At 31.0% G+C, this 15,064-nt stretch overlaps 1 protein-coding gene across 1 annotated transcript; it reads left to right on the plus strand.

The window, feature by feature from the left end:
• The first annotated feature begins 6,432 nt into the window (after window positions 1-6,432).
• Window positions 6,433-13,321, plus strand: LOC134680908 (alpha-N-acetylgalactosamine-specific lectin-like). Its single transcript, XM_063540203.1, has 8 exons — window positions 6,433-6,497; window positions 6,991-7,060; window positions 7,721-7,960; window positions 8,854-8,871; window positions 9,766-9,854; window positions 10,696-10,798; window positions 11,668-11,887; window positions 13,243-13,321. The coding sequence occupies exons 2-8, from the start codon at window positions 6,994-6,996 to the stop codon at window positions 13,268-13,270; spliced, it is 765 nt and encodes a 254-aa protein (XP_063396273.1). The 5' UTR covers window positions 6,433-6,497; window positions 6,991-6,993; the 3' UTR covers window positions 13,271-13,321.
• The last annotated feature ends 1,743 nt before the right edge of the window (window positions 13,322-15,064 follow it).

Here is a 15,064-nt window from a genome sequence, read left to right on the forward strand (position 1 = left end):
ACAAAGGAAAGTTGTTTTTGACGGCAGAGATCGCAAATTATTTTCCACATCACTTCATAACACTATAATCTGTTATGTTAAGAGAGCGTACATTAGATATACGTAGTTTCCATTTTTACATCCGTGTAAAGTAACTTATTGATAAAAGTTCCATCTATAAATATTGCTGACATGTAAATCAATGCAAAGGAGGCATTCAACATTTAAATTTGTAGAAAAAAATAAGTCTACATTTTCCGCGATCATTTGTACTGACCTTCCGATATATGTGGCCATTATTACCTATGTCAAACTGTAAATGCAATTAGGAGTACAAATAAAATCGGCGCAAATGAAAATAATGAAATCGGCACAATGAAAGAATGATTTTGATAACGTCCAATTGAATTTACATATTATCATATATACAGGCTTACATACCTATATATGAAGATGTCAATCTTAATTAGAAAGCTTGAATAAACATTTATCATGTCAAACAAAGCAAGGAAGCCCACCAAAGTTGTATCGGTTTACTCCTGTTTTGCCCACTATTAATTCTATCAATTATCTATTTGTAACGAAAACAAGAAAGACAAAAGGTTTAATGAACATACAATTGTAGAGTCTGTTCAAACTTAGGTATATACAATTTTTTTTAACGTTTTCTATATATTAAGGTAATTTTTTTTGTATTTTTGTAATTCCATTTTCATTTGTATAGATTTTTTTTTTAAATCAAATATTTTTTTTAATTAATTTTATATCAATTTAATCAATTCATTAAACATACATGTACAATGACAAAACAATAGTTTACACATATTTGTTTATAGTGGATTGGGAAACAAGTTTTGCTAATTATATTAATCCCTTTCCACTTTGCGGGTGCGAGTGCTGCCTTGTAGCGGCATTAGCCTGCTCTTTTTCGAAATCTACAAGGGTGTCTATAACGTGCAAGAGATATGGCTCTCTCTTAACACGGGTCAGTCATTTATCGTCCCCTGCCGACGGACTATCATCATTTCCTCAAGACCATACTCGCAAATGGTGTCAAGGGAGAGCCGAACATTCAGTCCCTGAAATTTTCATCTAGAACGGGAATCGAACCAGGAACCTTTGTGTTAGTAGTCCGATGCACTTACCACTACACCACGGCTCTGGCAAAACAATGACATTCAGTTATACAAGTGTCTTTATATACTTTAGTTTCTGAATGATTTTCATGATATAAATACACCAATAGAAGTTTTCTTTTATTGCAAACATACTTTATTCAATATATAAATTAATTTTATAAATGCATTGTCTAAATAAATTAAATAAAGCACTATGGTAAAATAAGTAATATGGGGCACTATATGTAAAAAGTTGAGAAATACAATCTTTTATACAACAACAACAACAACAAATAATTTATTAGAGTCTCACCTCTTTAAAACATTTGACATAAAACACATTATAATATTAACAGATCAATTTATAAAAGAGCCACTCTAAAAAGAGTTATGAGAGACTGTAAAAACACAGATTAAAATACATTTATATTACATCTATAACATATATCAATGTATCTTAGCATAAAACACCATACTATTAAAAACAATTATACAAAAAGAAAACAAACAACATTGTATACATGCACTTATTACGAGTATTAAATACACTCTCTGTTAAAAAGTACTTCATGGCAGATTTTGGCTGTAAAATAACAAACTCTATCAGCATGAAACATAAATAAAAACTTTTCCTCATTACATATCTTACTAAAACAACTTTCTATACTACATACACTGTTAAAAAAATATCGTTCGCAAATCTGCATATTCTGGGCATTATAATAAAACATGTTTTTCATCTTCAATTAATTTCAAATCATTTTTTCTAGTTTAAACAAAACCTTTCATTTACATCTATACCTTCATATCGGCCAGTTTCAATTTTAATCGGAGCAACACCTGCTTTAAATTTAGCATATGCACTTCTATATTTACCGGGCATAGTAATACTTAAATATTTTTCTGTACAATAATTTTATTTAAATAACCTGTAAGTACGCAATTTACTGCTTTCATTAGCTAGTAAATTTGAGTGCCATTTCTTTTGGTACATAATAAATAGTTTGTTTTCAATATCTTTAATAACAGACTTGCTCAAAATACATTCAATACTACAATACTGATTAAGATCTTTAAAGTTCTAAGTTCTTTAAACTTTGTATTCACTCTACAATTCCAATTTTTTACTTTATTAAAACTGATATTATTACTCCAAAGAAATTTTCTTATTAAGTCTACAATTAGACATCTTAAAAATTATTTATATCCATATCAAAAGTCCCAATAGAATCATATTCAAAACAGTGTGGTCCTGGCCATTGATTGACGACCTAAATTATCCCATTGACTGGGACAGATTAGGTGAACGTTTGTCGGTAACAACCAATGCTCACTATGTACTTTTTAAAGACACTGAATCTGTGGGGTCACCAAAGGTTCTCAACACCTAAATAAAGCAATTCGAAAAACGAATCCGGAATAATACAATGTGTTGATTTATATCAATAATATAAATCAAAACATAAAGGTTATTCCTGAATAATTTTTCGAATTCTTTTATTATAAGAGGCGTTAAGAACCTTTGGTGACCCCACAGTTTACATTCTATAATAAGTAAGAAGTGAGCAATGGTCGTTACAGACAAACGTTCACCTAATCTGTCCCAGTCAATGGGATAATTTAGATCGTCAATCAATGGCCAGGACCACACTGTTTTAAATATGATTCTACATTAATTTACAAAGTCACAAATTTCAATATTTCACTTAATTGTTCAATTCAAATTGATAAGATAGGAAGCTGCGTCAGAGTAATATATCACGTTGATAAGTCCTTGTTGGTAACTGTCGTTCAGTATTTTGGGTCTGGTGTCTATTACTATGTACCGTCGTCTTTTTGGTGGGCGGGCTCCTCTTGCTGCATACTCGATAATATAACATTCTTATAGTGCCTTTGCCTTCTTCAGTAACTCGATGATCTCTTAGATGTTGGGGTGGACATGTTTGAGTCTCATCTTAACTTTGTTGTGTGACATTCTTCCATGTGATTTGTGGGGCGGGGTCCTTCTGTGAATTAGTCATTCAATAGAAAACTCTGTCTCGTAATCTGCAAATGATGTTGCAGCTTGTATGTTGTGAGCTTTCCAATTTCTTCTAAAGTTGTAAGCCAAACATCCTCAACAAGGTGAGGTGTATTGTTGGTTATGTAGAAGAAAATTGCTAGCAATGATGCAGATTACTGTTCAAATTGTGTCATATTTAAAGCTTGGCTACTGAACAGTTGCATTTATCGGTATATGTTATTTCTTAGAACTGATTGTATTTTTTTTATATTAAATTTCAGAACAGTGTATTTATTAAAATTTAAAAATAAGTTCAATAAATAAAAGAAATTCAAATGACATTTATTCTTATCTTTAGTTTCATTATTTTACTTTTTACTTTTTTCAGACAGTATCAATAATTGAAACTATTTGTTGGAAAATTGTAAAAATAATAAACATGTTTAATTTTAGTACACATTTTTACCTATTCTTGTTTTCTGTTTGTCAAATTAAATACATGTTCCTGCCAAAAAAAATACAAAATGTAGAAATTTTTGCACATTTTCGTTGGTTTAAGGTGGTACCCAACATTTTCACTAAATTAAATGTGGCTCGTTTAATTTTCATAAAATTTGGACAAAGTATTTACTTTGACCCTTTAACAAAAATATAAAAATTTCAAAATTTTGAACCAACCGTTTTTTCAGAAAAAATACACTGGTTATATAGTAGTTTGACAAACACCAATTTTGATCATTGAGAAGCTTATTATTCCCTTTACACCACAACGTAATTAAAACGTTAAGCTGATTTTACAGAGCTATCTTCCTGTAGTGTTATAGTGAATATAATTTTGTTTTGAAATTTTACAGGTAAAATAAAAGACAAAAATATGACTATAATTCAGAAATAAACTATAATTGTGAAAACAACAATTCCCCCTATGTTTACATATGCATGTAATTAAAATTGGGCAAACCAAGATGACTCCTTTTTATCCTACATGCAGTAGGAAATTAGCTGTAAGGCAAAACATATTAAAAATACTCAGGGAATTAAAATCTAAATTTTCGGTGTTTAAAACTAAATTGTTGTAAATTTAACTTATGACAAAAACAATTTCAAGAATAACATCCAACATAAAATATCTCCCTTTCATTTAGCTACAACTCTGACCGGAAAGATTGAAAAGAAATTTCGATTTTCAATGCCGGCAACAACCTTTTCTTTGTTTCAATTTCCAAAATGAGCAATTTAGATTTATAATATTTTGTCCCGTTTGGAAAAATCTAACTTTGTAGTTTTCAACGGAAAATTATTTCTAAATTAAAAACTTTTTGTATTTTATATTTACTGTCTCGTTTATTCAAAACACGTGAAGTAGTAATAACAGGGATTATATTTTATGATAGATGTATAACGTTTTAGAATCAAAAACTTTAATTCATATATTATATATATAATGAATTTACAAACTCGATGCAACAATTTCGTTCGTCTTAGTCGGGAAAAATAAAGGACCAAGAAGTCTGTCCATGCTTTTGTGTGTCCGTCTGTCAATAGCAGCGAATGAGTTCGTTACGGCAAACTTCTAAAATTGACGACAAAAGCCCCACACATATAGTCTTATATAGCCAAATACTCTGTAAGTTAGCCAGTGCAATCTTCCTTTTTTTTGTAATTATCAATTATTTTGCTAATTAGGGACAAAGGACAAAAACAGACTTTCATTATAAAAGCGGAGTGAAATGTTATTTCAAACAATTTTCCATTCCGACGGATGGTGTTACCGAAGGTTTTAAATATTGTGCAGCAACATCATCATAAGATCTGATGCCATACATACATTTAATATCTTGTATTACCGGATAATAAAGTAGGTGAATATACATGTAGTTGTTATTCTTGGAAATTTGAATGTTTGTTCCAAACGTCCAATAAGCGAATTTTTTTTCAAATAGTGCGCCAGCAAGGAAAGAATGTACTATAACGTCAGATGCAATGGGACTTTCCTTTTTGAATTTTCCTCGGAGTTCAGTATTTTTGTGATTTTACTTTTTTTTTATGAAGAAAGACAACATGGACAACTCTTTTCTGCAAAACGAACGAGAAAAAAACATGAAAATCACTGATAACTTTTTTGAAAGGTCGGTGACATACACTTTTTTGGCTTTATTTTGAAATTACACATGGCACTTTCCTTCTTGAAATTTTTATGAAGAAATCACTGGTTGATATTTTTTAATATTGAAAACGTTATTCATTTGTACGTTTTATTTTTGGCGGGAATGAAATAAATCATATTTTTAAAGATCAAAACAATATGAGTCTTAAACTCTTAAACCTGTATTTGATAGATACAAATCTACTGTTTAACGTGAAACAAGAATTATGCTTGTAGGTTTGATATAAGGTTTTTTTGAGAGTTTAGATAACAAGCAAATTTATGCTAATATTCGGGAAAACACGAAACTGAGGTTGCTATAGTGACAAATTTATGCTAATATTCGGGAAAACACGAAACTGAGGTTGCTATAGTGACAAAACTAAATCGGTGACCCCCAATTTTTTTAATCATATTTTGTTCCTCAAATCATGAAATACCTTCACACAAAATTTTAAAGAAAACTCACTGGTAGAAATGAATAGGCTGTTTGGTCTTTAAGTCTGCATTCATTTGTTTAATAACAACGGTATAGGTTAACTGGTCAGAAAAACAGTCTTCCAGCGTATATTACTATTTTGAAATAAATAAAACTGTTACATCTGGGATTTCTGTGTGTAAAAATCCTTTTAAGGATTGACTTTGATATTTCTGTCTATGTGGAAATAACATAAAACATAACAATTTCAAGGTTGAATCATTGTATGATGTCATGATACTATTAAACTTTTAGATAATACTACACTATTTCTCTACGAGAATGCAAACTGCACAAATTAGATAAAAATATATTTATTTTGTTTTAAAAGCCTATTACAATGTATTAAAAAAGTGAATTGATGCTTATATTTCAAACTTAATTTTAATGTTTAATGTTAAGTTTAATTTGACATAAATTTTAAATGTCAGTTACCGCAATTGTAGAAAATATAGTTGGTGAAGTTATCAAAATAAATTGCAGAATCGTGCGTCTGTACATTTACTGGGTACATAAATGAGACAGTTAGGCATTATAAGATTTTATCAAAATGTATAATATTCAAAATACATTAAGATAATATCTATTATAATATTGTTATAATTTAAAAAAAAGATAGTAGCTATTGGAACAAACATCACGCCGCCACGTTTAACACAATTACAATTGATTGCTAACCTTTTGAAAATTTACTGATTCGTTACGCAGTACATATATAAAACAGCACCATGAGAGTTAAGTTCAAGCAGCAACTAAGACTGTAGGAGGACTCAGGTAGGCATAAAGTTTTTATTTGCAAATAATCAAAAACATTCTGTTTTATCTTTTAAGTAATAACATTTTACTGCCATTTAACTGCCGATGATGTGTATTTTAGTGATTCTTAAAATGCACAAGTAATTTATCTCCTGTGTATGTGTTGCACAAATAACGTATTGCCTAGTTCTTAATATGATGTGTTCTAATGTTTATCTTTTTAACCAAGGAAGGCTGTTCGCGTCAAAACTATATGGTTTTGTGATGGACCTATTAACAATAACGAAATGTACAGTAAGGGGTAGTACCTACAAATGTGTCTTCTTTGCGGTAAAGATGCGGACTAAATACTTTGACGCTACCCACATGAACCATACACTCTGTGAAACAGTTACTAGTATATAAAATACATATGAAATATTTGTCACCTTAAAGACAGTTATTTCATTTCAATAAATCTGCACATTTATTCAAGTTGATATTAAAGTAAAACAATTTCACTGTTTTGTAGAGCATGATGGCGTTTTCGACACTCTTCTGTGAAATATTGGTTCTTGGTATTTTGGCCGTAAAAGTGGCAGGTATGATTTTGATAAGAACGATTTATAAGAATGCCATGATATTCAATTTTAATAGCATTGAGGTACAAATTACATAATTAGTTGATGTCGAGTGATTAACGGTCAGTTGTTACATTGACATGTATTAAATACATTGTACCTGTATATGTGTCTTGGTTTTTTATAAACCGTTTGTCTTCCTTTCGGTAATGTCTGTGTGTATATATATAACCTTACTTTTAATATATAAACACATAAGTGACAGCATGCTAAGGAATCCATATGTATTATCTTATGATACTTAAAAATAAATTAAAAAAATACAAAACTCCGAGGAAAATTGAAAATGGAAAGACCGTAATCAATTGGTAAAATTAAAAGATAAACACACCAAACGAATGTTAAACAACTGTCATATTCCTGAGAATGTACAGGCAAAACTGGTTTAATAGCTAGCTGAAACTCCCACTTATATAAGTGGCATAACATCTCATTGTATTGACAACGATTTTTGAATAAAACAAACAGATAGAACAATGGAACATAACAGGTAAAAATGTCAAATTATGAATACAGCAGGCAACATCAGTTATAATCTTAATCACCAACAGAAGCAAACAAATATATAACAAAGAAACACAAAATCTAACGCATACTGATTTCATTGGTTTTCCAATAAAGCAAAAGAATGTAGGGACAATTTGGAGGGTATAGATTATACTGGAACGATAAATACAACAGAAAATGGACTGCAATGCAAAGACTGGTCAAACACAGATTCCAATATGACTCTGGACACACAAAGGCTGTTGGCAGATCATCATAATTATTGTCGAAACCCTGATAGTGACCCATTTGGACCTTGGTGTTATACAACTGACGATGATACAGAATGGGAAACTTGCGATATTCCTTTTTGTGGTATGTGGTATACGTTTATTTTCCTTTTTCTTTTTTGGCCTTCCTTCCTTTTTTGTTACTGGTAATTTTATAAATTAACTGTATCAAATTAAAATATGATCAATAAATAAGATGTCCATATAACGTAGAATGAATATTCAATCATTACAACATGTGAAATAGACACTTGTTTGAGTGACAATGATGTTTTAACTGTAACCATTGTAACCATTTCTGTATTCATTAAAATATCTTAGAATTAAAAATCCACCAAAATAATAACGGCCAGAATTTCGTATATTCTGTGTTTATTGTGTAATTTTTCATCCGCGAAAGAACTTATTATACAATGATATTACTGTGAAAAAAACAAATAACAAGGGAATCACAAGTGCTTTGTTTTAACTGGACTTAATTTCATTTTTAATTACTGCTTTGTAGAAATTCACAGATGTTGATGTCTCTCATTCCTTTTTTTTTAATTTAAAAAAAACACGACACAGTACAACTTTTTGGGACAAAATTGACACATATGAATATATGTGTTTGTTGTGTGTCCCATTCAATCATATAATTAACCTCTATATAAAATATTCTGCATCACTTAATTTGTCAATTTTAAAACATTCTGCTAAAGTTTTACATACATTTAAACATTAATTACCTCTGGTCGAAATTTTTGAAATGTTAAGCATTTGTACAGTAGAAGTTTTGTTTGACTTAATGAAAATGATATTTCCAACGATATATAGGTATTTAAGAAAATTTTATGGCATGTCAGTAATTCAAGAATGGTAGTGCTTATCAATCTAAATGATATCATTTCTAGTCAAATAATCAATATTGTAATGACGTCAAGGAATTCAAATCAACTAAAATTAATGATATGATGCCTGTATACATATTTTTTGCAGAAGGAGCAAGCACCCCAGGTAAGATGGCATTGTAAAGCATATCTCGACATATGGACTCGGGTGGGGGAGTTGGGCTACTTTCTATACATAAAGTGATTGATCGTGCCGCTGAAATAGGTCACCTTTTCAATCTAGAAAATATGTAAATAGGTCGTAAAAACTATAGGAGATATACGATAGTCAACGGAGGTGGACCGCCTCTCACTTCGCACGTGCACCCCGCCAAAAAAACACCTCTCATCTTATTTCTGTTTATAGTGTAAAACTAAGCTATAACTTTCATTTTCCGAATAAGTCCCTTATAGCATTATCACAATCTTAACTGTCATATGAATGATTCAATACATGCTATATTAATGTCGAACGTGGTGGATAACACCTGTTGTTATATCTTAGTACAACTTATACCTGTATGACAAAATTCAATTATATTGAAAATGATGTGTGAGCAAAGCCCACATTCATAATAAGTAAAAGTATCAAAAGGTGAGGCACAACAGTCAACATTGTAGTATAATCCTAATTACTATAAACATATAACATATAACATATAACATATAAGATTTGAAATGTCTATAATAAGATTGCTTGTTTCGTTACAAACAAAAATAACAGAAATTCTAAACAGACAAGATTTTCAACTATCTGTAACTGTTAAAAAAATGTAATAACTGTATGATTTTGTCTCTTGTGGAGAGTTGTCTCATTTGGCAATCATATAATATCTTTTCTTTTAAGGTTACGTTTTTTAGTTGAAATGAAATGTTTGAACACAATTCACCTTTAATCCTAAACCTGTACAATTGTTAATAACAATCAGTTCGGTCTACCATGTAAGCATTCAATCATGTCTGTGGTGTTTAAATTATAATATTTTTAACATGTTAACTTCATTTTATTGAAATCATTCAGGATGGGCCTATTGGACACATGGCTGGCAAAAATTTGAAAATTCGTGTTATCTAATCAAATACACAAAGGAAAATTGGTATGGGGCAAAGGTATAGTAAATCACTACGAAATTATATGTCTATTGTTACAATTTGTTTGCTTGTAGGTTTGTTTATTTGTTAGCCATGACGTTGTCGTATCTATTCATTTATTTTATTTCTTATGTTTAAAGTGCCCCTTCTTTTTTTCATATATTATTAATACGATCATGTTTGTATACATAGTTTCTTATGATTATTTCATCTCTTAACATAGTATGTAGTTTTCGTTTTCGTCTTTCTTTTGTTATAGTCTATCAATATAACTTATATTTCATTAAGTATAAGTAAACTGAGGTTGTCTATAGAATAATTGATAGTGCATCTATGGAACGAGCTATATAAACACAGTCATGCATTTACAAACTGGTGTAAGAGGTTAATAAGACACTTTCGAGTTGTGTTCTTCAGCAGAAAAATTCGTGCATTATGCGCCCCTCTATTACATGTATTAAGACATTTACCAGATAGAGGGGACGCCTTTAATTCTACAATTTAAATGTTCAAGCGCCGTCGTGATCGTCATTATGCAGGATAAAATAGAAATAATGTTTGTACCAAATCACAATTCTGTAAGTATAGCACTGCTGCTTACAAATCGAAGGAATTTAATTTGCCGAATAATTCATGCAATAATGAATCAAATTTTATCAACCACTCGCTCAACATGGAAAGGAAGTGACGATGCCCCTTTATGCACAAATGACCTAACGGAACTGCAACAAACTCTTAGAGGTATATCGTATAAGGCAATAGGAATGATTCATTGATACATGTACACAAACACAGAAAAAAGACCCAAGTTGAATAAAAATGAAATGTACCTCAAATTGAGAATATCTTTTGTTTTCAGTTTTTCTGCAAAGACAACCTCGATGCGTATTTGGCTGAAATTAAAACAGCTGGAGAAAACAACTTTTTGATGAGTATCCTCCCAAAGCCAACAATCGATGACAGTAAGTAATTTGTGAGTCATCGCTGTGGACTCATTATCTTTCGCAGATACAAATGAATCGAGAAAAATAAATGTTCAACGAATTACAGATTTTCCATCAGGTTGTTTGCAGACCTTTGCAAAGCACAAAATCAAATGTCCACGAAAATAAAAGTGTTCCTCCATCTCAAGAAATAAAGACTCGCGAATTTAAATGAATCCACAGTTCTGTACCAGATTATAATCTAGCTAGAACTGGAACACTTACATATAGCTACGCTTCAAAACACAGACAGTCCACAAATGTATATGCAAAGTTCCTTGATACTTTAAGACTGTAGATTAAAATTGAATCGAAAGTAGATTTCAGTTTTTTGCTCTCGAAAATATCAAGAGTTTAGCATGACATCCATTTGCATTGAGCTAAAAGTCCGCCTCGGGGTTTGAATTTGTTTGGATGTGTTGAAGACCATTAGTAGTCGTTGGTCGGGATGTTGCCTCTTTGAAACATCACCTAATTACATTCTCAATTTTTAGCATGGAATCACTACCGAAGCACATGAGATCACCCCTAGTTTGTTGTGGGGTTTGTGTTGTTCATTCTTTAGTTTTCTATGTTTTGTCATGTGTACTATCGTTTGTCTGTTTGTCCTTTTTTTCATTTTTAGCCATGGCGTTGTCAGTTGGTTTGAAAGTCCCTTTAGTATCTTTCGTCCATCTTTTCAATATTTGATAATGATCGATTCGAAGAACAAAACTTGATTTTCTATAAAAATCTGCACTCAAAGTACAAGTATCCTATTACGTGCAGTGAATGTAGTTCTCTCAATTATTAACCAGTTTGAGAATTACTAACGTGGACTTTTATTTATTTTTAAATATTTTCTTTAGCTGATCTAGAGGTTTGGCTTGGTGCAAATACTTTGAACGCGAAACGACGATTTATCTGGAAAACTAGCCTCACCGACTTCGATTTTACTGATTGGGGACCCGGAGAGCCGAATGGTCGTTCTTATGAGCATTGTCTGTCAACCCACATGTACAATGATGGTAAACTTCATTGGAACGATAGGGCATGTTTAACAGAGCACTTCTTTGTCTGTGAAAAAAGGTAATTCAATAACTTATCTCGGTGACACTGCATGAAAGAAACATAAACATCGCAAGAAAAGTAAAATAATACTCATTTATATACACTGAAACCTGTTTTAAGAGACCATTTAAGGGAAACAAAAAAATGTTAAATATTTAGACAGGTGGTCTTTTGACTCAGGTTTAATCAATATAAAATATACTACAGAGGGATCTAAAAAAAAAAAAAAATCTTACTACACATGATTTTGCTTAATGCGTGTGGTCTTTTAAGCAGGTTTGATTGTAGAAATCAAGTATGATAATGTTCGAATTCATTCCTCAACTAAACACAATGTGTATAGTTTTTGTTTTGTTATCATGATTATATGCTGTTACATTACTGTTGTGGAACCAATGATGTTTGAGCGAACTCGAGTATCCTAACGGTGACATATTATGTATGTGTCTGTTCGAAGTCAGAAGACTATTTTACACTGTTTTTGTGGGTTGCTGTCTGTTATATTTGTTGGTCATTTATGGTTTTGTAATAAATCAGTTCGTTGGTTTATCCATTAAAATTTTACATTTTGTCATACCGGAACTTTTTATAACTGACTATTGAGTTTAAATTTGTAAACTGTTGAAGGCTAATTGTTTCCTATAGTATTTTAAACCCACTTCATCTGGAATTTGCCAGATACTAGTAGTTGTCTCATTGGCAATTTTACAACATCGTGATATTTATTTAAAGTATTTTAATCTTAAACCACAATTCTAGTAAATTATTTAAAAACAACATTTATTGATTCAATAGATCAACTTTAGAAATAGCTAAATTACCGAATTAAGAAAACGTCGGCCATATATCGATTTTTAAATAGTGGCTGCTACATTTGCACGGCAAAACTAGGAAATGTCAACAAATGAGTATATGAGAGCAAAAACATGTTCTCATATTAGAAAGTTTATTATGGGCTGGAGGGGGTGAACTGCACTCAAGATTGGGCTGTGACTGTTTATGAAGTTTAAAGTTCTTAATATTTTTTTGAAACTCAAGCCATAATAGTGTCAAGTAAAACCCATCAAAATACTCGAGTTAAATATATTAGTACAATGAGCTTAAGTTTGTCTCCTGAAAAGACTTCACAATAGGAAGCATATTACACAGCAAACCTTAGTTGGGAATGAGACCAGATGTAGAGTCAAACGTATAGATCGAAAACTAACAATGACATGGATTAAAAAGCACATCAGCCAAATTAAAGTAAGATACACAACAAACTCTTTTGTGGAAAACGAACAAGACATCTTAAAGTGTATAGAACTCAGAGTCAAGGTTAACATGTGTAAACAAATGTATTACTCATATATGTATTTCATGTATATTTTCAGTGTTGGACCTTCAGGATGCGGAGAATAGGATCCAATACTGCTGACATGTCATTATCAAAAATAAAGTTATTAAAACTTATTTAAATATTTATTTACTTATCAATGCGCCTGCGTAAACCAGACTGAATATTTTCTCGAAAATAACTTCCAAGAATAAAAAAAGAGAGAACAGATACAATGGTATAACTCTAAATCTTTAAATCATATATTACCAAGGCTACAATTGTGTATTGTCGACAATCATTCAAAATCATTTTATTTTTAAATTAAAGACATAACTGACAACAGTGGGCCCAACACTTGTACCATAAATACAATCATTCCTAAAAAAATTATGTCTATTAGTATAGCCATAGCCGTATTCGTACCGACCATTAAATGTTTTAAATTATTTCGTTATTGCCTTCTCCTTCTGTTTTCATTTGAGTGTCAGTGTACGTAGCGTCTTTCTGTTTACATCATGCGGCTTTTGATCCACATAAGAAATTTTATATCGATGGGGATAAATGCATTAATCTAAATTTATATACTGATTTAACAACTAAGCCAAAGTACCTTAGTTTGTATATTGTATTCAGTGTAGCACATTTTTGTTATTCCTTCTGCGTAATTTTATCACATGCATTTGTGGCATTTTGCATTTGGGATTTGCCAGATACATGAGATAGTTGTCTTATTGGCATTTATGAAACATCATATACTAGTAATTTATTTAGAGTATTTGAAGTTTAAACCCAAATTTTAGATAATAATTTAAAAAACATCTTTTATTTATATAATAGATCAACTTCATTAAAACATTATGGAAAAGTCGGGCATATATCGAGTTTTCAATAGTGGCTGCTACATTGATCAGCACGACAAAAAAAAAACTGTCAGCAAATGAGCATATGAGAACAAAAACACGTTCTCTAAAAGATTTATTAAGGCCTGAAAATTGAGCTGCGACTGTTTATAAAGTTCATAATTCTTAACCTCTTTTGAAATTCAAGCCATATAAGTGTCAATTAAAATCCCTTAAAACACTTCAGTTAAATGCATAAGTCAGCAACGCCCTAAATATAAAAATTAAGATGTGGTATGATTGCCAGTGAAACAATTGTCCACAAGTGTACGGACTTCAACAATGAGCAAAGCACATACCGCATGTGCATAGTCAGCAGTCTGTCTCATGTAAAGACATAAAACAGGTAAAATAGGAAGCATATAACACAGTATTTTATGATGACTTTTGTTTTATTGCAAATCAAACATCAAATATATTGTAGGTATACTATTAGTCATACTAAACATGTAGTTGCAAAACTGCCTTTTATGTTAATTGTCAAATGAAAAAAGCACTTTGTTTATTTTGTATTCCCGAAAAGTTGTTTTCTGTTCTTGTTATAACCACTGCGGGATTCAAACACATGCCTCTGCAACATTTTGGCATACTCTTCTTCACTGTCTCTAACGCCACTCGCGGACAACATCAAATGTAACTGTCAAAAGACGGCCAACATCTTTCCTTATCAATTTTATTCAAGCTTGTAACACAGTGCACGATGAATTATGAACCAAAAATTAAGCCCTTTGAATATTTAGTGTTAACCAATAGATATAGTCAATATAAGGTATATCAGCAGAAAACATATATAAGTAAACGAAATCACTTGATAATGTAATAAAGACATTCTCGTTTTGTTTATATAGATTAGACCGTTGGTTTTCCCGTTTGAATGGTTTTACACTAGTAATTTTGGGGCCCTTTATAGCTTGTTGTTCGGTGTGAGCCAAGGCTCCGTGTTGAAGGCCGTACTTTAACCTATAACAGTTTTTAAAA

This window comes from Mytilus trossulus, chromosome 8 (assembly GCF_036588685.1).
Source record: "Mytilus trossulus isolate FHL-02 chromosome 8, PNRI_Mtr1.1.1.hap1, whole genome shotgun sequence".
In the NCBI taxonomy this organism is placed as follows: domain Eukaryota; kingdom Metazoa; phylum Mollusca; class Bivalvia; order Mytilida; family Mytilidae; genus Mytilus; species Mytilus trossulus.